This window comes from Thermobia domestica, chromosome 1 (assembly GCF_964235325.1).
Source record: "Thermobia domestica chromosome 1, izTheDome1.hap1.1, whole genome shotgun sequence".
NCBI classification, from domain to species: Eukaryota; Metazoa; Arthropoda; class Insecta; order Zygentoma; family Lepismatidae; genus Thermobia; species Thermobia domestica.
In genome coordinates this window covers 30431741-30456573 of record NC_137454.1, presented here as the reverse complement: position 1 = coordinate 30456573, position 24833 = coordinate 30431741, and the positions used below count along the sequence as shown (strand labels likewise).

Sequence of the window (24833 nt, the reverse complement as noted above, 5' to 3'; positions counted from 1 at the left end):
GTATACCAGCATTTAAATCACACACATATTAAGAATGTTTTCACTGATAGTAAATAAGTTCATCGTTGTCATTTAAGCGCAGAACTTTACAATAAGAAAATAAAGTTATTATCTAATACTCTCCAGTCACATAAAGAGAGCACGGTGGCTCGGTGGTAGAGCGCTCACCTCTGGTTTGGGTGTTCCTGGTTCAGTCTCAGACCATGTTAGTTTGTCGTAAACAAGATCGTGTCCGTGGGCTTTCTCAGGGTTCTCCCATTTCTTCCCACATTTTCGTTTCACCAGTTACTTCATAACCATTCACATCGTTTAGCCTAAAAGACATATTTAGCCTAAAAGACATTTAGCCTAAAAGACATTTAGCCTAAGACATTTAGCCTAAAAGACATATTTAGCCTAAAAGACATAATCGTTTAACGTTAAAGTTTTCATTTTTTCAAGTGACTTTAAGAAAATCAGTCAATGTACGAACGCGATTCAACACACATTTATTCATCCTCATATGCGTGATGGTCTGTCTTTCTCAAAGTAATTCCCAGTGATGCATTTGTCCCAGCGGTTTTTCCAATCGTCAAAGACATACTGGAAGCTATTTTTGGAAAGGTCCTTCTGTACTTGCTCCTTGCTGACTTGTTCGATGACTTCAAGCCTTGATGACTTTGTCATTCCTGGCTTTGATGAAAAAAAGATTGGAATAGAAAAAGAATGACATGAAGCCAGGTTTGGACTACAGGGAGTGTGGGAAATACGTTTTGATTATTTCTAGAGACTATCTGCAGCAGATTTATAACAAATGCGATTCGAACTCATTTTGCAAAATGTAATAAAGAAAAGAAAGAAATAACTCATTCGTACACCTTTGTGGGCAAAACCCATTAATAGGGTGTATATATACGAGGGCGGGGTGAAAAGTTCTCGGTGTGACCCATAGATGGCACTCCAATCAGCAAAATTTTATTGTTCTTTCCTGGGGGCGCTTTTCAGTTGTTCGTATAACAAGTGTCAACTTGTTCTCTCAAGTAGTTTGTGTGCAGGCATTGTTCAGTTAGACATCTTGCGTGCTAGTTGTGAAAATGGATAAACTTGAATATCGTGCGGTAATCAAATTTTTCGTTTTGGATGTATTAACCCCTGCAGAAATGCATCCGAAGTTGACAAAAGTTTACGGGGACTCTGCTTCTTCCATGTCAATCGTTAGAAAGTGAGCAGCTGAATTTAAACATGGTCGCATATCCCTCGAAGATAACCCACGTGAAGGAAGGCCGAAAATTGCAACCACACCGGAAACAATCGAAAAAGTGCATGATATCGTGTTGGACGACAGACAAATGAATGTGAGTGAGATAGCTGAGAGTGTGGGGATATCGGATGAACGGGAGTGAAACATCTTACACAAAGAACTAGGGATGCGAAAGCTCTGCGCAAAATGGGTGCCGCATTTGCAGTTGCTGACCAAAAGCAAATGCGAAAACTATTTTCGCAGCAATCTTTGGACCGATTCAAAAGGGATCCGACCGATTTTGTGCGGCGATTTGTGACAATGAATGAGACATGGGTTCACCACTACACGCCAGAAATGGAAACAGCAGTCCAGGCAGTGGGTGGAAGCCAGTGGTGCAGCGCTGAAGAAAGCGAAGACGATCGTATCGGCCGGAAAGGTCATGGCCAGTGTGTTTTGAAATGTGAAAGGAATCCTGTTAATTGATTACCTTGCAAAAGGGAGAACAATTACAGGCGAATATTACTCCAACCTTCTTGACCAGCTGAATACCAAAATTCGCGAGAAGAGGACTGGCTTGAAGAAGAAAAAAATCATCTTTCACCAGGACAACGCACGTGTGCACAAGGGTGCGTTAGCGATGGGAAAACTGCGGAATTTGGGGTACGATTTGCTCGGCCATCCCCATATTCTCCTGATTTGGCACCACCATCGGACATCTATCTGTTCCCAAACTTGAAGACATTTCTTTCTGGGAAGCGCTTCACATCGAATGAAGAAGTTGAGAGGGTCGTTGATTACTATTTTCATAATCTTCCAGACTCTCACTTCCGGGAAGGAATACTGATGTTAGAGAAACGCTGGACCAACCGTATTGAAGTTAAGGGAGATTATGTCGAAAAATAAAATAATTTTTGGACTGAAATTCGCAGTCTTTCATTGTCAGGCCGAGAACTTTTCACACCGCCCTCGTATCTGTTCGTAAATCCAGAACTAAAGACCGTTCTTGATGTTTCGCGAAGTGAAATGGGTGTAAGTGGGACAGCATAAATACTTCGAGTATTCCTGGAACTGACGATCTTATCTCTACTTTCGTGAAAGATGACAGAGAAAAAAGAATAAAGAACATGCTTATCGATTTGTAGGTAATCAGCATTATATATGATAAATGGAGGAAATGACAGATTTTATATTACACCAATTCCTATATAAGTGCGAATTCAGTCATACACAGTGTGAAGCAGTCCATGTGGTCTGAATGATTGAGCACCGTTTTTAAGAATGATAGAATGTATGGCTAAGGGAGTGGACTGGGTAGGGTAATGGTTAACGCATCGGCACAGTAAGCCGGAGATGTGTTCGATTCTCGATCTAGTGCTTTTCTTCACTCTTTCTATATAACATAATTAGCATGTCAAAATTACAACATATAAACCAATATGAAAGTAGGAAACTTAAGATAGAACGTTCTTTTTCAACACTGAAGCTGTATCAAACGTGGATTTACAGTTAAATGTGGAATCCGAAACACATGAGTGTCGACCCAAATCTTCCTCGTCAAAGGCAGTACGCTGACCATATTACATACAGTGTTTTATAGCGCAAAAGTATTTTTTTCTACATACAATTTACGCGACACAAACCAATGCGTAGATAATGAATAATTATTGCTGAAGAAATGTATGTCATAATCTACGAGGGTCTTAGCAACTATGCTGCAACTACCAAAAGAAGTGCAACAATAGGAAGCCCCACTATGTGCGTTTGAAGTTCACAGAAAGGTGTTTATCAATGGTACCAACAAATATCATCTGTGTGTAGGAGCTAACGGCAGGGATCAATCGAAAGATACGTACATAGGAATTCATCGCTTGGTTAGGCTTTAATACAAGGTGCCCCCACGAAGAAAACGAACTTATTTGTTTTGCGAAACACAACAGATATTTACCTTCAATTTATCGTCTTCAAAATAATCGCTAGAGGAGGCAATATACTTTGTTCAGCGGTGGTACAGATCTTCGAAGCACTGATGATAGTCACTGGCAGTAAGTGTTGGTAAAACAAGCGTAACATTTTATTTAATGTCTGCGACATTTGCAATCCCCTACCCTTTCATTGCCATCTGGAGCTTAGGAAAAACAAAAAGAAGTCATTATTCGACAAGTCTGTAGGATATGGTGGTGATTTAGCACTGTGGTTTATATTAACCGCCAAGTTTCGTCTCCCTCCCGATGCACTTTAAGAAATTATGTATTGCAGTACCTACTAAATCCTCACAACCTCTTTCCTATTATCTTTTTGCTGTTCTGTCAAAATGGAGGGATTTTTCAAAACAAATGTACAGCGTCCTTATTTCCTCTCTCTGGTTAAAATTAACCTACAACTTCCTTTGCTTATCTGAAGCATGACAGACGGTTGCAGCATGGTTACACGTCTGTTAGCTCTCACTAGTGCACGAAGTTTCTCCACAGTTTTCTCATTCCTTGACGTTCGTGGACGTTCTGACTTCTGATCGTCCTAAACATTTTTGGGTTGACATTTGAAATGGTTATATCATTAATACACTTAGGTTATTCATAATTCTGCACCACCATACACTGTCAGTATCATCTGTAATATTTCGTTTCGTTTCTTTTCTTTTCTTTTTCTTTCTTTTTTTTTTAATTATATCCAATTTACTAACGAAACCTAAATGTTAGAACGTTGTTCTATTTCCATGCGCGTGTTTCGTACGACAAATTTACACTGCCTGCATCTGTTGCAAGCTTAGTCATATTCATATTTATTTGCCTGTTTATAGCTTACAAATGAGGACAATCCTCAATTAAGCATTACAGTTGTCAGATATGATTTACATTCTCTATATATTATCAGTAAGATAAGTTTCCACAGAGTAATAGCTTTTTTCCAACAATAATTCTAACAGAGTATTTCTGAATATCCGTTTTTCGTTAATGTTCTTATACTTTGCTGGTAATTTGTTATATAATTTTATACAATTCATATACACAGTTTTGCTAAAATTTGCATAATTCTGTTGGATAGTATACATATTACAATTCTGCCTAGTATTGTATGAGTGAATCGTATTAGCTAAAGTAAATAAATCCTTGTGCTCGATTACATACATAATTGTGCGATATATATATAAACTAGGTAATGTCAATAATTTATACTTTTTAAAAATATTTTTACATGAGGATCGTTCAGGCATACTTAACATTATTCTAATAATTTTTTTCTGTATTCGGAATGTAGTAGCACTTATTCTCGAATTCCCCCAAAATATAACACCATAGTTTATTATTGAAAAAACTTTGCTATAGTATAAGGACATGACAGCTTCCTTGCACAAACTACCTTGCAACCTACGGAATGCAAAGCAGAGTGAACTGAGTTTAGTATTAATGTATTCAACATGAGTATTCCATGTTAAATCTTCATTAACATATACTCCTAGAAATTTAATAGATGGTGTTTGACATAATTCTACAGTGCCTACAGTTATTGGTACAAGTTCATTTCTTTGGCCCGGGAATCGAAATTTGACAATGTTAGTTTTTCCTAAATTCATAGTTAATTTATTTATGTTTAACCAACTAATAATTTTTGTTAGCGTCTTTGTAGTGAGCCTTTCTGCTTCATTTACTGAGTCTCCACTGACAAGAACATTTATGTCATCAGCATACAATGTTGACTTCACACAGCCTAAACTATTAACCAAATCATTAATATATACAACAAACAAAAGAGGTCCCAATATTGATCCTTGTGGTACTCCTTTTGTTACTTTCATTAAAGATGATTTAAACATTGTTCTTCTGCCATTTACCTCTTTACAGATGCCAACAGTTTGACTACGTTCAGATAAATACGACTTTATCCAATTGTTTGCCACACCTCTGATGCCATAAGAATACAATTTTTCTAGCAAAATACCATGGTCTATAGAATCGAACGCCTTAGATAAATCAACAAAAATACCAATTACATGCTTTCCTTTATTTATATCCATTGCTACATCAGAGATGAAATTAAAGATTGCAGTGTTGGTTGACTTCTGGCTTTGAAACCCGTGTTGACTTGTGGATATTATATTATTTAAAAGGAAAAAGTTATTTAGTCGTGCTTTCATTGCTAACTCAAATATTTTAGAAAAGCACGACAAAACTGAAATAGGACGATAATTATTTAACTCCAATTTACTTCCCTTTTTATACACAGGTGTAACTCTAGCTAACTTAAGCCGCGTAGGAAAAATTCCTGTCAAAAATGAATGATTTATTATATGACAGAGTTGATGTGCAATAAGAAGAGAACTTTCCTTTACAATCATGGATGGCACTTCATCCCAACCTGGAGAGCTGGAGCTTTTTAAGCTTTTTATTATTTGTAAGATTTCCTCTGGTGTAGCTGGTTTCAGGAAAAGCGACTTAGTTATTCCGCTCTGTAGCTTAGAGTTATTTTCTTGATGAGCTATTTTGATTGGGTTAAATGTTTCTAAAGTTAAGAAATATTTATTAAAATGATTTGCAATCTTATCTGGGTTACATACTACTTGAGAGTTTACTTTTATTGCATCAATTCCTGTTGTTTTTACCTTATTCATCTTACCATTAATTAATTTCCACATAGCTTTACTTTTGTTTCTCGCTGCTAAGATGTAATTTGTACTGTGTAAAAGTTTTGCTGTTCGTATGACTCTTTTGTATGTCTTCCTATAGTATTTTACATATTCAATAAATTGAGGTGTTACATCTTTACACGTTTTTAGTTTTTCTGATAACTCAAGTAGTTTGAGTTTAGAAGTCCTAATTCCTATAGTGACCCATGGTTTCCCCAACCTAACCTTACTGTAGTTCTTTCTGGGAAACGCAATATTGAAGTGAAAGAGAAATGTATCTAGAAAAAAGTTAAATTTACCATCCGTATCACCAATTTCATATATTTTGTGCCAGGTTTCTTGTGCTAGCAAGTGTAGAAAGTAATTAATATTAGTTTTTGAGAAACATCTTTTTGTTATAACTTCTGATTGAGTAGGTACGAATATTTGAGATGTGTATATTTGCCCTATTATTGCATCGTGGTCAGAAAAGCCTGGCTTAAAGATATTCAAAGAGGTAACTGACTCTGTGTATTGTTTACTTATTATTATTTGATCTAACGCAGTTTTCCCTCTAGTTGGTTCTCTGATAAGAGGCTGCAACCCAAACATATCTAATATATTTTGACATTTTGTTTTTTCTCTTGATTGAACCAGCCAGTCAATGTTAGTATCACCACAAATTATTACCGTACTATATTTCTTACACAGAGACTCAAGAGCAGTTTCAAGACTCCTAAAGAATACATTAATATTTCCTGCTGATGACCTATAGATGCAAATTATACACATGTTTTCAATTGAAATAGCAACTATTTCAAAATGCAATTCAACAACGAATTGACTTACATTTATTTCCTTAAAACGTAAATGGTCACCTACAAATATACATACCCCACCATGTTGCCTACTAGCGCGTGAATAGTTTGTAGCCAACTGATAGTTATTTAAGTGTACCATATTCATCTGATTAGCAGATAACCAATGTTCACTAAAGCAAATGACATGCATACCTTTAAGATCCTCTTCAACTAATACATCAAAAAAATCAAGTTTACTAGCTAAACCTTGCACGTTCTGGTAATATACATTTATTACATTGTAGTCACTGTTACCTCTATTGGCTAAGTGCTTGGAATTTTTATTGGGACTTGCATTAAAAAACTATTATCATTATACCTTGTAGGAACCTTTCTTGCTCTATTTGATTTTCGCTGAGTTGTACTAGATAAATCGTTTTGTTCTATACCATTTGTGGATACTTGCTGCGATCTGTTAATATCCAGTCCAGGTTCTTTCGTACCGTGATTTGTATTATGTGGACCTTGTATTAACGATATTCGATCAATTTCTTCACTTTCAGTAGCCAAAAGTACTCCTGGCTCCTTATCATGGCTTACGTGTGAGTTTCCTGTCAATTTTAACACTTCACCCTCATCCCGATTCGCTCCGTTGAAAGTCGAACTGTGTCTCCTTTGTTCAGACGAAATTTGATCACCTTCACAATCGCTTCCATTTCCGTCTATTACCAGTGCTGATGTACTTCCACAATTGATAGGTATTAACGTACTATAAGCTGTGCACTGTGCTTTCAACTTATTTGGCATAATGATATTATACAGTGCGTTGCGTAAAAACAGTTTCCCTAGACGATTTAAATGGAGGCCGTGATTAGTATGATAGTTTCGGGGCACACAACTTACATCAAGAAGTTTGACATTTTTGAAACTTTTACACAACACGTCAATTTTTTTATTTGTTTCTTTTATTTCATTGTTTACACACGATGAGTCATTTAAATCATGGCGATACGGCAAGTTTACTACCACTACATTTGTGCCTAGTCAGATACCAACTGCATGGAACCGGTTCAAACTGTATTAGACATAGGTCTTTCCAGTATTACTATACCACGATAACATTTTTTAAAAAGGGGATTAGCAATTTTCTTGAAAATTTGGTTTCTTTGTGAGCGCATGTTGTACAATGATCACAAAAGTACAAAGAAAAGCATGGTACCTACGTAGCAAAGAGCAAACATCCTTCAAATAGGCATCCACGCTTCTTTGGCAACGAGAGGGAAGACTTGAATAACGTCGGCTGTATGTAATTGATCAATGTGTACGATCCTTCAACGCCATCTCCATCGTCGGCAATCAAAAATGTGGGGATTATTTAAAGGATGTTAGCTGTTGGCTATGCATGTACATACTATACTTTTTTGTTGTACATTTGTACTTTGTGTTCGTTGTGCTAAATGCATACGTATATTATAACAAAATACTTTGGATAGGGTAATAATTACCTATACCTTGGGCAGAAAGTGCTCATACATATGCACTATACTTCATAGAATGTTAATTTAATAATAACAGAAGAAGAATGTTTTTAAGGTATGTAAGAGATTATTATGGGATAGTTGTTGCTATGTACATGTTTTATGGATACCTAGTCAGCAAGTTTGTGTGCTTGACAGTTTGAAGGAAAATATATTATAAAGTATATCAGCTAATAAACCATTTTAGCAACGTTCATCGACGTTATCATTCTAATAGAAAAGGTGAGAATAATGCTATATAATTATTAAAGATAATTTTTACATGTAAACAAATACTACCACTCAATATTTGTATATCTTACTTAGACGAACCAGGTTGACGACTACCCTTGGTGAGTCGTTATAATATATCTTCCTATTGTCCCTGCCATAAGATGCTACACACAGACACCACCTGTTAGTGATATTGAAAAGCACTTTCAAGATCTTCAAACGTATGTAGTGGCTTTCCTTTGCTGCAACTTTTCTCGTTACTGTAGCCGTGACTTATGGAATGACCCTCGTATAATAGTTTCTGCTTGAAAATGCATTTATTTTCTGTAAGTTGGCCACTTTTCAATGAAACCAATGGTGGTCAACGTAGACAGTTTTCAGTGTAGTTATGTTTTTATAAGCATTTTTTTCGAGTTTAAATAACGTAACTTCTTAAAACCTGAAGGTAGTTTGTACTTATCTCTCTGCTGTTTGCTTTACATGACCCTAAACCGTTCACTACTAGTTATTTTAATCAAAACCAACCCACCGAAATTTAACATAGAAGGGATACATCCACAGAAAATAGACAAAATCTTAGAGTGTATAATGCACCGCAGCAACCAGAAATGGTAAATGGTAAATCTTTGTACATCATTAGGAGGAGTAAATTAACGAGAAATATACGTCATTATGAAGTCTTGTCACCAATCGCTGGTCATTTACTTCAGTTCAACGTTGCCATGTCTACAGAGTTACATGCAAATTTTTCAAAGAGAATGGCAGAAGGATACAACTGTACTTTGTTTACGTTAGAATCGCCTCAAACAGTGAACACGGCGTATACGTATTCTCAGCTGTATTAGTTGCGTTCTCTTATCTTCATCAGTTGATAGATAAGGAGTAAGAGGATAGATAAAAATTAAAGGAGTTTTTGTTTTAATGAAAACATACCTTAAAGATATGCACGAACTATAAATTTCCCAATGCTTTCTTGGCTAGTCTAGTGGCTAGCGCGTGTGCCTTTGGTGCACATAGTCTAGTTGGATTCCCGGTGAAAGGGCACAGAGATAATTTAATTTTACAATCATTCAATTTCATTAATCATCCGTTTACTTTAGTCTGAGGGCATAAACCTTGGGACGAAACTAAAATTTTATTTTTTCATTTATATTTTTTTTCAAAATCTTGAATACTTCTTGCCTGACATCGTGGTCATCGTTGTCAAATCGTTTTTTCGGAAAATATCCTGGAAATATTAAGAAATAACTATTCATGCTTGAGTATATATGTAAGAAGGAATGTGGTAGGGAGATAAAATTCGGTGAAATTATAAGAGTAAATAGTGTGGTAAGCGCACTGACAGGATTGGCTGGAGACATGTTTGATTTCCAGTCGGTCCAGTCCAAACGCTTTTGATTATTTGAATTTCATTGGATTGGCACCTATAGAGGATACGGTGTGAAACAAGTAGCAGAGTCACAGGCACATAAAGGATTTTGGTTAGAATATTGAAAGTGAATGATATGTAACCAACGTGACTTAAGAACAATTGGGTTGCATATTACCAAGGAGTAATTAATCTAAATAGCTCCCCCAATATGAGAAGAATACATGGGGGGCTGCATCTTCGGGTCAATTGGATGGATCACCTGCGTCAGCGAACTCGTCCCCTAACGTCTGATCCTCTGCACCCTGGCCAAAAGTGATGGTAACCCATAAGTAGTTCTTGAGATTTTTTTGTCTGCGGGACGGCCGGACACCAGGGTAATAAGTTTTGGTTGATAAACGAAGCACCTTAAAAACAGTTGTTTCCTCTACTTATCGTATAATGGTAGAATTAAAATTTTCAATTTTCCATAATACGAGGGTCATTTCATAAATAATGCACACTATGGGAACTCTGCTGAGTGGATGATGAAATCGAGCTAAACATTTCGTAAGTTGAAGCTGAGGTCTTGAGACAGTAGGACGTGTGCTTGTGCGCTTTTTAGTGAACACAGTATGGTTGTGACAGGTGTTGGAAATGGAGGCGGCAGGTGTCTCGGGTAACCTGTCTATTGAACAGCGGCGTAGCGTAAGGGAACGCCGGTATGCCCGGCATCCCCTATTAATAAGAAAAAATACGTATTTCATTGTATATAAATTGTTTGCTTGTAATTATCTCAATTATTTGCACTGCAATCTTCTGGATGTGCTCTCTCGCCTTACTTTGATAAGCGAGGCGCGTCACTCAGATGCACATTTTCTATCTTTCCTCTTGTCGTATGCTATGTTCCTTGGGCTTCCAGGCCTACTGCAAGAAACGGGGTTTTCGTCTGCTTTCTGTGGAGTGCGCATGCGTAACTACTTGCTTTCTTAACTCCCTTCACCCCTTGAACTCTACATTTTGCTTTAGTTATACGCTGGCATATCTTCAAGTATTTCCAACTCTATCTATTTTGAACTAAGCTATAGTTGCTGTACAGAGCGTACGAGCGCTAACGTCAAGGAAAGAGAACAAAACAGAAATGGCTAGTTCAATGCCTTTTTGAAGCATGTCGGTTATGTAAATAATAGTATAAAAATAGTTATGCTTTAATCGTAATTAAATGCATTACGTAATTGTAATCGTAATTAAAGGCAAACTATTAATCTTCATCATAAATACATAGTATGTCCAGTGGCGTGGCCAGAAACTCTTTGAGGGAGCTCACACACACAAGCATAAATATAAAGCATTCTGTAGAATCATGGTCACCGATCTGGTAGACCAAGAGAGCCAGCATTCTCGCCCTTCGCAAAGATTGCTTGGGCCCTTCAGTCATTAGCACATATCCCGAGGAGATGAGGGAGACATGTCCCCTCCACCCGACTTGAAATTGTGATGATTTGTATCCGAATGCCACAAAGGAAAGTGGGATGAAATTGTTTCCCTTGACTTGTTTCATTTTAAAAAAGAATCGTGTTTTTTTTTTTTTTAAATATTTCTTATCATTTATTATTGTTAGTCTATTTTCAACTGTTTGTTTAATTCCTGTAACGATTCCTATAACGCTATTGTGATCATCATAATTTTGGTCAAATAAGAGTATTGTTGCGCCATACATAGTTGATTTTCTTTCATAGTTTTCGGGAAGTCATTATTTATATTATTACAAAAGAAGTGTCCTAAAATTTTAATGTGGATCATTGTGCATGCGTAAATAGCATGTATTTAGATTTCAGAATGTGTTCACGACACTTGATACGTATCACAATTTTATCTACATCGCCTGGTATATAATATACAACAGGTTCACCTCAGAAATCAGATTCATCTACCGTAATATGAGTTTCATCACCCCTCCCCCCAGAATAAGCCTCAAATATGCCATCTTCCCTCAAATCTGCCCTCCTCCAAATGTTGAAGACAACTCTGTTCCTCCACAGCATTGTTTTTCAACTTCATAAATATTTTGAACATCGCTTTAAAAAATGGGAACGGTCTTACCCATTCCCCGAATGTTGAAGACAGATTTGCGCCCCTGCCTTCAGTATCTGGATATTTGACAACGAAATACATACTCAGAAACAGGCCCCCAGAGTTGGTTTAAGTGTTTTCTATTTACATCTTCAAATGATATACGTATACACTCAGGCCCATATTCACGAATGGGCGTCTGAGTTTCGGACTCAAAATGACAAATTTCTAGGGGTGACTTTTTAAAGAACGAGATTGAAGTATGGTATGCGGAGAAAGAAGCTGCCCACGAGAAAGAAATAAAGGGAACTATACTGGAAACAATGTTCATACAACAGTGAGGCTGAGTTTTCTTGTCACACGGTAGTGGTAAGAAGAAGCTGAGACAATTGCTTATTGGCTTCTGACGTAATCCACGCATTTGCTTCTGTATGCCCCGCTAGGCCACCAATTAGGGGGCCTCCCCCAAAATTCTTACACCCTATATTTCCATAAGTATAGCTATGTATTGCTGATTTTAGTAGTATTGTATCGCACAAGTGACTAACTTTTGCATCCCCATTTCGGAATACCACGCTACGCTACTGCTATTGAAGACCAGAGGTTGTACATAAAGTTTCAAACTTTTCGTGTCAAAACCCCACAGAAATTCACAGTGCCTTATGTGAAGTTTGTGGTGAGACAACAGTGAACCGGGGCCAAAGGAGTGTTTTGAATTGGTCTTGACACATGCTGATCGTTAGTTGCCGACATATTTGAGATTAAAATGAAAGAACGGATTTGGTCGTAAATTATCTGATAAGTACAATTAGTTATCGATCGATTTAGTAGGGCCAAAGGGGTGTTTTAAAGTTGGTCTAGTCACGTTTCTCGTTGGGCTACTCGTTTCCGTAGTGGTCGTGTGAGCATAAAGGATGATGTAAGGCCAGGGAGGAGAAAATCATCAGTAGACGAAAGAAGAGTACAGTTTGTGGCAGATGCACTTGAACAAGATTACCGTGTGACATGTGAGGAACTTTCTGACATTACAGGGATTCCATCTGCGTCAGTATACTAATTCTGACAAGTGATTTGCAGAAGAGAAATATTTCTGCCCAATGGGTCTTCCACTTTTTGACTGCTGAACAGAAGCAACTGACACATGTGGACGATGCAACTGTACTGAAACAAAGATTCAACGTTGAAGGTAATGACTTTCTGCGTCGCATTATTGCTATTGATGAAACGTGGATCAGAGACTGTGAGCCAAAGTTGAAATCACAATCGAATGAGTGGAAAGCTCCATCTCCAAGGTTAAGGAAATGGTGATTTTTACTTACGATTACCAAGGCATTATCATAACGGGCAGAGTTCCATGTGGAAGAAGTGTCACAACAGCATATTGGCGTATTATTCCTGCTGAAACTGTACAGAAAAATGCATAAAACTCTACCGGAGCTGCTCACAGGGCAGATCTACTGATTCTCCACAACGCTCACCCGCACACCGCTAATGCTGTGCGTCAAAACATTTGTAAATATGGTTGGGAAACGTTATCTCATGCTCCTTACAGTCCGGACGAGTCTACCAGACTACGATGTATTCTCGAAGTTGAAACAACGTATGCATGGACCTCGTTTTCCATATCTGGAAGAACTTCATGTAGTCGTTACGCGAAACACTCAACAGCTTCACAAAGATGGCGTCCTTAATGGAATATAGAAGTTACCCGAACGTGGGATTCCGTCATTGTCAAGAAGGGAGATTATATTGAAGGCCTGTAAAGAGATCCTCTTCAAACAATAAATGTGTAAGTCACAAAAAATTAGTGTGCATTATTTATGAAATTACCCTGGTATTAAGATATTTTTAAAAATAAACTTTAATTTTTCACTTACCTACCTTCTTCCTACTTTAAAGAAGCAGTAGAAATATCTGGCAATAATATATAATGTGTTGAATACATCAAAGATGAATACAAGAAACGGTCTCACTTTTAATGTTCGTACGCATATCGACTTGATAATATATAGTTTTTTACAATATTATAGATATTATTCTTTAGGTGCAATGAAATTCGTGCTTAAAAAATTCTTTCATCTTCCATCACGTTCCATCATCTTAATTGCATAGAATGCATTTGGTTCACCAGGAGAAATGTCACCACGAATCAGGTATACTAGGTATGGATTAATTGCAAATTTGGAGCGAAGTGATCGACTTTTATTGGTTATTCATATAATTTTTTAGTCCCTCAATTGTTTTCGTGAACGAACACGACATACAAATAGTAGAATTTGGCGCATCAGCGAAAAGCGTAATGGCTTTGGAAAATTATGGTCGCAGAACAAAATGAAAAGGGCTTCGCCCTATTTCTAATGCTGAAAATTTTATTTTCCATTGTTTACAATGAGACTTCACGCACCAAATTCTTTTCCAAGGTTAAATCTACGGCCATCCCGTTTTCGGTGATTATTCTTCAATGGTATGTCTATAACCGCTACCAGGTTATAGAAGGATTTTTTGTGGACACTCTGTATATTTCGTGAAGACAGTGATCATTATTTTCGATTTATACTTTATTCTGCAACGCACATAAGTTCTTTCTTCGGTGGGAATTGCTTCTTTCCCACACAATTGGACAAAGAAGTCTTTCATCATTTTTTCATATATATATATTTAAAACCTTGCTTTTGCTGAGAACATTTCAGTTAGTGACTAACCATTTCAGTGTTTCTCCCTGACTTATTATATGCACAGTATATATTCTATAGTTATTGGGAACTGAAGTAAGTGCTTTCTTTAATCGCTTATGGAAACATTATAATAGATTAGAGAAATACGGGCTGACCAGATGTTCCAGCAACCAAAGTGGCACCAACTGCGTTGTTCTGCAGTCCGTTATCTGTACTTTCTCACGCAAGTGTTATCGCCGTGTCTAGTGCATTATAGGCAGTTGACTAAAATTAACATAAATTCTTTTCCGTATTCTGTTTGTATGTGCGTACAGGTGAGTTAACTGAGTGATTTTTGAAATGAACTGCCAACACTTTTAGTTGATCATTGCAACCCGTAGCTTGAGCTTGGGTGCTCAGAGAGTTTGACTCCAGGTCTGGAAGCCGTAACCACGCATCTCGCGTCGAGCTTCAAATATAAGTTGTGTTAAGGGGCACAAGCTATTAGCCGGCGAAGGACGTTTTCTTACGGCTAGCCCCAACTAGTGAAGTCCCAGGTCCGCAGACCTTGTGCGTTTAAAATGTTATACACGCGCCCGCCCACATCAGCATTCTACTTTGGAGAATTTTTTGTTTAATTTGCTGAAGAATCACCTCTACGTTTTAGGACGGTTCAGTGTAACAACTGGATTCATCGTGGGACGATCCAGACAACTTTTCCCCAGTGCTAATCCCCCAAGTGTGTCAATGGTGTGAGAGAAGCATTTGTAGTGATATCTGAATTATAATCATATATATATGTAAAGGGCTATATTGCCTGAAAAGGGCAAAGTGTAATTTCAGCGACGAAAATTATTATATATCTTTAGTGTTCAGTGTTGTGTCCATTCCTCTTCGCTATTTTTTTTTATACAATGGTGTTCTAATAAATAAGTATAGTGTTATTTAATCCAGTGTGTTTTTGTTGTTGGTATGAGTGATGTTTGTGTGCATTATGGTCTGGATGACCGTCTGATCGTCCGTGAGGTTTTCCAGACGAGACACCCGAACCTCTCGGCGCCTAATGCTCATATTATTGAGACCGACGAGCGATTTGGAAACAGTTTGTAACCTTTTTTTGGAGAGGTCCTTCATCGTCCTGTCCAGGTAAGTTAAAGTATCAGGAAGACACTTATTGGTAGTACCACGAGCCACGAACAGCGACTTGACACCCTGCCGGTTACAAATAAATGGCCGCCCGAACAGCGACTTGAACTCAGCACGGTTACATGTCCAATCAGGACATGCGACCACTTACGACACTTAGCATACAACGGTACGTTTGTATATTTGTATATTTTCTTGATGTAATTTCATGAATATGATCAGAGGCGCAATAATTGAACAGAAATAGGTATATTGAAAAAGAAAAGAAAAAAGGTTTGTTGGTTAGTTATTGATGTGGTTGTCAAGATGAGATGGTTGTTATGAAGATATATAGCTGATGGCACGAATATATATTTGTTCGACAAATATAGTGAGTACGTGTAATCATCTTGCAGAATAAAAGTAGTGTAAGCTTTCAAATATCGTATAAAAAGTCTTGCTGCTATTATTTATTTAATAATAATTACAGCAGTCATCTTTTGGAAATAAAAGAAAACGTAAGATTCTAATATCGTATAAAAGGTCTTGCTGCTATTATTTATTTAATAATAATAATATAGATTTGTATTATCTCGTTATATATAATTTATATAACGAGAATATATTTAAATCTATAGTATTATTAAATAAATAATAGCAGCAAGACCTTTTATACGATATTAGAATCTTACGTTTTCTTTTATTTCCAAAAGATGACTGCTGTAAACCAATACATCACACACATATCTCAAATATATTTCTTCTTGACATCAACTATCTATCTTTATAACAATTCTGTCATCTTGACAACCATATCAACAAAACTAATCAACAAACCTTTTCTTTTTCAATATACATATTTCTGCTTAATTATTGCGCCTCGACAACCACATCAATAACTAATCAACAAACCTTTTCTTTTCTTTTTCAATATACCTATTTCTGTTCAATTATTGCGCCTCTGATCATATTCATGAAATTACATCAAGAAAATATACAAATATACAAACGTACCGTTGTAAGCACACACTCTCAAATCACCGTGTCAAACTTGTTGAAGAACGGTTCAGGGATCTCGAAGATCCAGTTTTTCGGTGATTATTCCTCAATGGTATGTCCGATCTGGACATGCGACTCCTTACAATACTCAGCGCGCGCTCTCGAATCACCATGTCAAATTTGGTTTAGAACGGTTCAGGTATCTCGGAGGAGTATCCGGATAAACGAACGCCTCTGTTGAGTAAAGAGGATCTTCGCTCTAATAAAGTAGAAGAGACACTTCTTTCCTGCAGATGAAAATCTTGTGTTAAGACAGAACTATAAAAACGCTAATCTTTAAGCACATATATATATTGAAGGAAAATCACGTGAACACCGAAAATACTATAGTCAGACAGTTTTGACAGAAAATTTTCTTTAATAGTTTCAGAATTATGCTTTTTTACAATTGCCTTAAGATAAGTTTTTCATATTAGCAAAACATCTACAGGAAAAGAAGGACCTTTCTACGTCACAAATCCTTCTTAACACTTTGCTAATTCCATAAAACTGATAATAGTTCCAGTAATGGACTGAAAACACATTCTACATAATTAAGAAGATAGACTCTGTGTGATAAAATGTTTTGTTATAAGTTATGAACATGTGATGGTCACTATTATTAATATTGTACTTCGTTTCTATGCAGGATTGATGCCATATAATTTCTTGTGTGTTCAGGCTGGAGGAATGCTTTCTTCACTACGATCGCTGGATGATCTGTTTTCTATATCAACTCTATTGAAATTAGCGCTTATGGCAGGAGCTATACTTGGGCCATCTTTCTTTATCAAGAATAAAGTAGAAAAAGTTTCCTAAAAATGATGCGTATGAGTGGTTGAAATTATGTATGTTGTGATAGAAGGAATTCATGTTTTATATATGTATACATATTTCACTCAGGCTTTGCACAAAGTGCTGTTCTGTGATAGTTCCAAAGACATGTAGTTTAGTCGGGCAAAGATTTATAGCACTGTTTATTTATATATGTAAAGAATGTTTTAACATGTTGTTATGATCAAGAGTTTATTTCTTTTATTAACGCAAGTATGAAGGATATCATTTTTTAATGTCGAGTTTAAAAAGAAGTTCGTCAATTCAGAATTTCTAAGAATTCGAATATTGATTACCAAAAGAACGGTTTTTAATAGTAGGGGAGAAAGTAATACGTGGTATCTTCGCAGTTGATACCAAAGAAGTTGAGAGAGCTTAATTTTGCTCGATTTGCTGTTGAAGGAAGCGGCTCTATTTTATAGCAAAGAAAACTTGTTTTGGTAAAATTTTTATTTATATTTTCACAAAAATGCGAAGGCTCTCGACATAATATTTGAAAATAATTATATGAATAATAATAATTATTATTATTCTCAGTGTCGTCTACAGTATAATAGGCTACCAGAGTTCGAAAGGTAAAATCTACCTGTCCCCCTTCTTTCTTGTATGAGCGCTATGTGCTACTAGTTAAGACGAAGTTCAATGAAAATAAGTGCTCCAAAATGATTCGCTTCTTAGAAATTGTGTTACTCGTATTAACACTAATTCTTGTCATAGGTGTCGCAGTGCCAGGAGTTAAATACGCACTGCTTAATCGGATTCGGGTACTTTAAACGTTAATCAGTATTTCTCGTTATTTGTTGAGTTAGAGAATTAATGTGCTAATATAGACTGAACTCCCAGCCCATCAAAGTAATAAAATACCCATGAAACTGGCATGGTAAAAAGATCGGTATTTACTAACTGTGATTCAGGCAACTTCCAGAATTGGATATACATAGGAAATATGTAGGAATTTCTAAAGGCAATTTATTACCAAAAAAAAAAAAAAAAAATCTCAAGAAAGATTAGCAACACCATTTTTATTCCTAAAGTTTCTGTTAACAACAATTATATCCTCCTCTCAAAAAGTAATGTGTACATGAAATTTGTATTCCAGAATGAATAAATATAATAGGATTCTATTATTATTATTATTATTATTATTATTATTATTATTATTATTATTATTATTATTATTATTATTATTATGTTAAAATGCAGTCTAATGAGTGTGTGAAGTCTAGCTATATGAAGCCAAGAAAATTTCGACCAATTCGTCACGTTCAGCTAACGAAACTACGGTATTTGAAAGATACGAACTAAAACAAAACAATATTGAACAGAACAAAAACGTATAGTACATAATAACATGTACCGACATAACGAAACAGCATTGATCTTGATAGATAGCTTTATAGGATAGTTAGGTGCCTCTTTTTGCGCATTGAAACCCTGTTCAGCAACTTGGTTAAAGATGTCAGTGCACACATAATTCAATAATAATCAAAAAGCTTACCTAGTAAACTGTACGGTTATTTATAAAATATAGACAATTACCAGATTGAGTTGTTCTTGTTACCTATAAAACGATACAAGTACCCATTTATTTTTCATACGTACTTCAAACGAATGAGAAGGAATTTGCGATCAAATAGTATTTCATAATAGATTAAACACAAATGATTACCCTTTTCTAAACCAAACAAATTAGTTCGGCGTAATTTCTCATTATTCTAACGTAAACACAAAATTTAATTCAAAAAATGAAACTAAAAATTTGATTTCATTTCACCACAGAATCATTGCGCTTCTCATAGCTTGAAGCGTGTGACTTGGTGCACAGATCTTTTTCGGTACTGATTCAATGAAATAAGACAAGAAGATATCATGTTAAAAGTTCCGAACTTCGGTCTTAAAAGCGAGATACAATAGTGATGGGTGTCATGCATTGGGCAAGTATCATCCAGGTACACCATAATCCTCGTGGTAGGAATGGCTATAGAAGGATGTTTAGTTTTTAAAGCAGAATAATATTGTACAGGCATAAAAATATGAAACTATATGAAGTATGATTTTATAATGAAAGAAGAAAATAGCAACGTGCGTGGATAAAATAAAAGGTCGGATAGAAACAGTCCCTAGTATGAAATGCAAATGATAGCAAAGCTAACAAAGATTGCAAAAATTTACATTTATTAATGAAATCTGTTCGCTTCACAATTTTAGAATTTCTTACTTCTAAATAGTGCCATTTTTACATTTCAATTTTTCTTTCTGAAGAAAGCAGTGTCAGTTGTCAGGGAGATACGATCTATACAAGCGTGGCAAATTCGAAGTCATAAAAACTTCACATATATAATTATTTTACCAAAAAAAAAAAAAAAAAAATTACTTTCAAGTTTTTATATTCGTGGTAATTTGTAACTTCCACGGTACATGATTCTTCGTAAATAAACATGTTCCTACTTAGGATATTACTCTAAGAATCAGACAGGCATTCAGATACTGACATATTAAATCTAGCTATAAATAGAAAAAAAAATGATTAGTGGGTCGATCAATTGACTTTGAATCTTTGTTTTCTTTACCTGTACTTTTCATTTTATTAAATTAGAGTTTGATCAGTAATATCATAGGAATACCAAGATATTATGGAAAATGGTGTCGAAGAAGTATATTAGGCATCTTATATACTTGGATACAAAATCTTTAGTTATAATTGATTACAGGAACATCTCACCTCCTTATATATTTAGTTACGCCAATATTGAATTGGACCTAACAATTGAATCTGTAATGATATCCTTCATTCTTGTTGCGAGTACAATGAATTTTATTTTATTTTGTTATCTTCTTTGAAATAAAAGGAATATCTTTATGCTCACTTCTTCCGATAGAAAAATGGAATATTTCGTAAATTATATTAATATATTGAACTCATTGCTGGGACCACCTAGCTGGACTGGGGATAGGGGAATAAGTGAGTATATTTGCTGTTTTTAGAATGAGTTCCGTTCGTATTCCAAGGTTTACTTAAGAAATATTTACCATTTTTAAGGTTAGAAGAAATGTAAATATTCATCATATTATTCAGTGAGGGAGTAAAAAAGTGCTCAACAATCAAAATTACTAAGTGAATATTTATTCCAAGGTCTTTATTTATGTATATTTGGATCATCAAGAAGAAAAAAATATATATACAAATACTCTGAATTGTATAACTATGTGTGCATGAGTAAAGTATGAGATTGTGATACTTTATAACAAAATTGTCACAACCTTGTGTAATACATGATCTTTATTTTTCGATGTCATTTTTCAGATCTAAGGTTGTACAAGTATATAACATTCCGGAGCAAACATATTAATCGTTTTTTGTATATGATTACTAAATTAGACAATATGGTATTCATTGTATAAGATTAATTTATATTAGACTGAACTGAATTCGTAGTTGACTATTATGAAAAATATTTTATTAATCATTTTCATTTTTCCATTTGACATAATACAAAGAAAAACATTTAAAGTGTTCCAGTTTCGGTTCTGACTGTTACTAAATAGAAGTAGTACTATGTTTTCGTTTAAGCGTACATTGGTTATATAGGATTTGCTCAAGCAGTTTCACGATACTGAGCCAATACCAAAAAGCTACAGAGAATCGAATCCAAGACTGCGCGCCCTATTCATATATTATATGAAAATAATAATAGTGTACCTATTCTTCTCTGAAGATTGTGAGATCGTTTCGTTGTGGGTTTTTATTATTATTATTATTATTATTAACGTAAACGAAAGAAGCAATACGCAAACTGGAAACACTGTACGATATTTATCCTACTCTTCTTTCTTTCGTCTCTCTTTGTCACACTCTTTTCTTTCTTTTTTTTTTTTTCTCAGCTTGCCACGACAAAACTACTCTCGTACCATGCTTACATTTAATTTCCACCGAAAGCTGGGGACGATGTATTTCGATGTAAGCACCGTTAATGGGTATTTAAACGAATGTTTTAGTTAACTCCACGTAATTTGCGTACTAAGAATTTTGTCTGGCAAGTAAGTGAAATCCAACGACGTATTATATAATAAATATAATTGGAATTGCAAATTAAGATCAGTGCAAATTGTACAACAACATAAATAATTACAATTTACTATTTGATAATTCACAAAAATTAATGGTATACTACTTTTTCGAGCTCGATATTTTTACAGACCAGTGATAACATTGATTAGGTGGCTTTCGCATTTGTATGATAGTTATACTCACAGCGAGGTCTCTTCGATATGTTAAGCTTGGAGTTCACTACTCTTTGCATTAGCCGGCTACACAGGGTGGAAGGGGAACACAACTGATCCTGTGGGTCGAAATCTTGGACCGTCCTACTGCAGCTTTTCGAGTGGATAAACGTTTCCACGGTGACGTCTTTAGAATTTTCTCTCTCAAACACATTATCTGACAATGTTTTTTTCTTTTGACGGTCACAATTATAGGAAAATACTTAAACACACACACTTAAGTAGACGCAGTTCGCTGGTTTAGCATAGGATCCACCAAATTTCCACTGATGGGGTTGGGTCTGTTTCGGGTGCGGTCAGGCACTCCACTTCGCTCAAGTCCAGTCACCCAAATGAATTGTCTTCGCCACCAGTTTCTTTGTGCTGCGGCTCTGCAGGGAAATTCACAATTTTCACTTACAACGTACTGATTGATGTAATGGTTAAAATAAGCGATGAGACCGCTTGCTGGTATGCTCTGCGAAACGATTTTCTTTCTTTTCCGCCCTATAAGGAGTCCTGGGTGATTTGATCAAAGCCGCCTCACACACATATACACAAGCATATATGTATGTTCTTGCGATGAGAGAGAGTTCTTGGAATTTTTCCTTGCGAGGTTTCTTCTGTAGGAAGTTAATACTACAGAGACTGTCTTTTTTCTTTCGATGAAAATAATTAATGAGTTCCAAAAAATCGACAGCGGGGGGGGGGGGGGTACTTAGTGCAAAAGGAGAGCGAGAAATTCATTGACGTAAACGAGAAACGAAACAGTTGTTATATGACAACGAATTGAATAAACCTGCTTTCGCATTTGTCAGAAGCGTCGAATTAAAAATTGTAATTGTATTGGCCAGATTGTAGATAATCATAAAAATGCTCCATGTTACTTACTAATTGCGATGTAGTAATTAGTCACTGTCATCGAAATGTTACGTATTGTTAAGTAATTCGTCGCCTAAGTGTAACAATCTCAAGATGCATGTCTCGACAATAATAATAACTTGAATATACTATCGAAATGTATTAAATAACAATTTGGAAATTGTGCGTCGTGTGTTGTGCTGGAAATCAGCTCTACCTCAATTAGATAAGGCAACTTAAACCAGTAGAGCAGTAGTAAGGTGTTCAAGTTTATGTGGATAATAATATGAAATTAGAGTTAGAGTGAAGGGATAGATTAAAAATGAGGATTGATAATTGGTTAATAATTGAAAAATGCATTACACGAGAAGATGTAAGCGAAAAACATTTAATAAACATAGTTCCCATTGAATATAAGAAATATGTCTTTTAATCAATTCGACAGCATTATCAAGGGTAAATGGACGAAGAAATTAGGTTAGAAAGAGCAAGCTAGGATTCTATAAAGAAATATTTCTTATTAAGAAATAGAATGACAATTCTCGAATGTACTGAATTTCATCCAGCACGAATAAGGAAAAGAGAAATGTTGGCAACTTATGATCTCTTAAAATAAATATCTTCCAAGGGTATGGTCCTGTTTTTGAATAAAAAAAGTCTTGAGATTGCACTACAATATATTAAGGAAACCATCATCCTGCTCAATATGAATAATAACGAATATCAGTTTGTTTTAACGAAAGCTTCAAAACTGATATTTAGATCGTTGTAATAATTTGACTTTTTTTTTTTTTTTTTTTTTTTTTTTTTGATAAGTATAAAAAGAGGCGCACTATTTAGCATTTCAGTTTTGTTAATCTTCCATCCTTGACAATGATGACAACAAATTAACATCGGAATGATTGCGAGAATCATTTGCTTTCACTTAAAGAAACAAAGTACTATATCGTCGCCATAACGCAAGAATCAATATTTTCACTTAATTTCTGTTTCTAGATAAATATTTGCCTTTTTCTTTGATGACAAAGATAGCGTAAAGTTAAAGCTGTTGTCGGGTAAGTTCTTTTAATGAAATTAAGTGCGAAAGATTCTCTCATTTTTCAGTATGCTGTGAATTTTCAAACCACAGTGTGGTTTCGAAACCAGTAGTATATAGTTCCTTGTTTTTTGGCATACTGCCGATGATATATTATTTGGAAAGTGTTTCTGTAATATTTTTAATAACTACGAAGTATGTCGAGATCAGTAAACATTCTTAACATTTGACATATAGTACATTATTACATGTAAATTTTATTATTAGAAGATTCAACTTTATGATAATTGGAATTGTAATGATACAGAGTGTCACACATATAAATAATTGTAACTGTTATATTTCGCCGAATGTACTGTTTGAAGAAAAACAGAGGCTAAATTTTTATTTTTTAAAAAAGTGTAAGAGCAACTATAATGAAATACACAATGAAAGTTAGCAATAGGTAGTTTTTTTTTTCAATAACAGTGGTGTCAGATGGAGGAATTCTATTGATGTATGCGATAATTTATGGTTTATGTAGTGTATACAGTTAATTTCGTACAAGAATTCTTTCCTTGTAATATATATTTTTGTTGGCATATTTTATTAAAACAGAAATTTGAAAGTATCAGTTTGTATTCACTTTTTGCCTGTTACTGAAAAACGTCAAATAATCTAAGGATCTTCTCTGTTTTCCGAAGTTGATTCTGCAATGCAAGTTGAACATGTAAAATACAGGGCCATACTTGGAAATTAAGGTCACTATGTTAATCTGATAAACATACATAATCTCTACCTCTGCAAAAGACGTCCCTTAAACTGGTGGATTGTGTCTTTCTTTAGAAAGCTGAAATGTAGCTTAAAATTCTGTAGTAGTAGCATACTCCAGCAGCGGTTACAATACATTGTTAGGAAAATTTGTTATATACAATGAAACCTCTCTAAAATGAGTACCCAAACTCTACAGCTAAACTCGATTGTTTAAGAGTAGTCTACTTGAAGGAAGTTCAGAGATTTTGACCTAAGGGAATAACACTCAAATAAAGGAGGTGCAATTTAATTCTAATCTATGATGCGAACTGTCGCTTTAAATAATAATATAATAAACCCTAGGAACGAGCATGAAATGAAAAATAATAAGTAAATAAAAAATTAATCCCTAGTTTAGATCACTCAACTAAAGCTAAAGAAGGGATTACGATTGCAGGTGAGTGATGACCGAATAAAGTGGTGGAACGATGAAGTGGGA

The 24833-nt window shown here is 35.3% G+C and overlaps 1 protein-coding gene across 2 annotated transcripts in view; it reads left to right on the top strand.

The window, feature by feature from the left end:
• The window catches only part of LOC145684172 (transmembrane protein 41A-like), a 64112-nt gene extending 39900 nt beyond the window's left edge, over positions 1–24212 (top strand). For both annotated transcript variants that reach the window (XM_081756176.1, XM_081756168.1), the window contains one exon: positions 17261–24212. In XM_081756176.1, coding sequence (XP_081612302.1) covers positions 17261–17430 — 170 coding nt within the window. In that variant the 3' untranslated portion in view covers positions 17431–24212. The remainder of the gene's footprint in view (positions 1–17260) is intronic.
• The last annotated feature ends 621 nt before the right edge of the window (positions 24213–24833 follow it).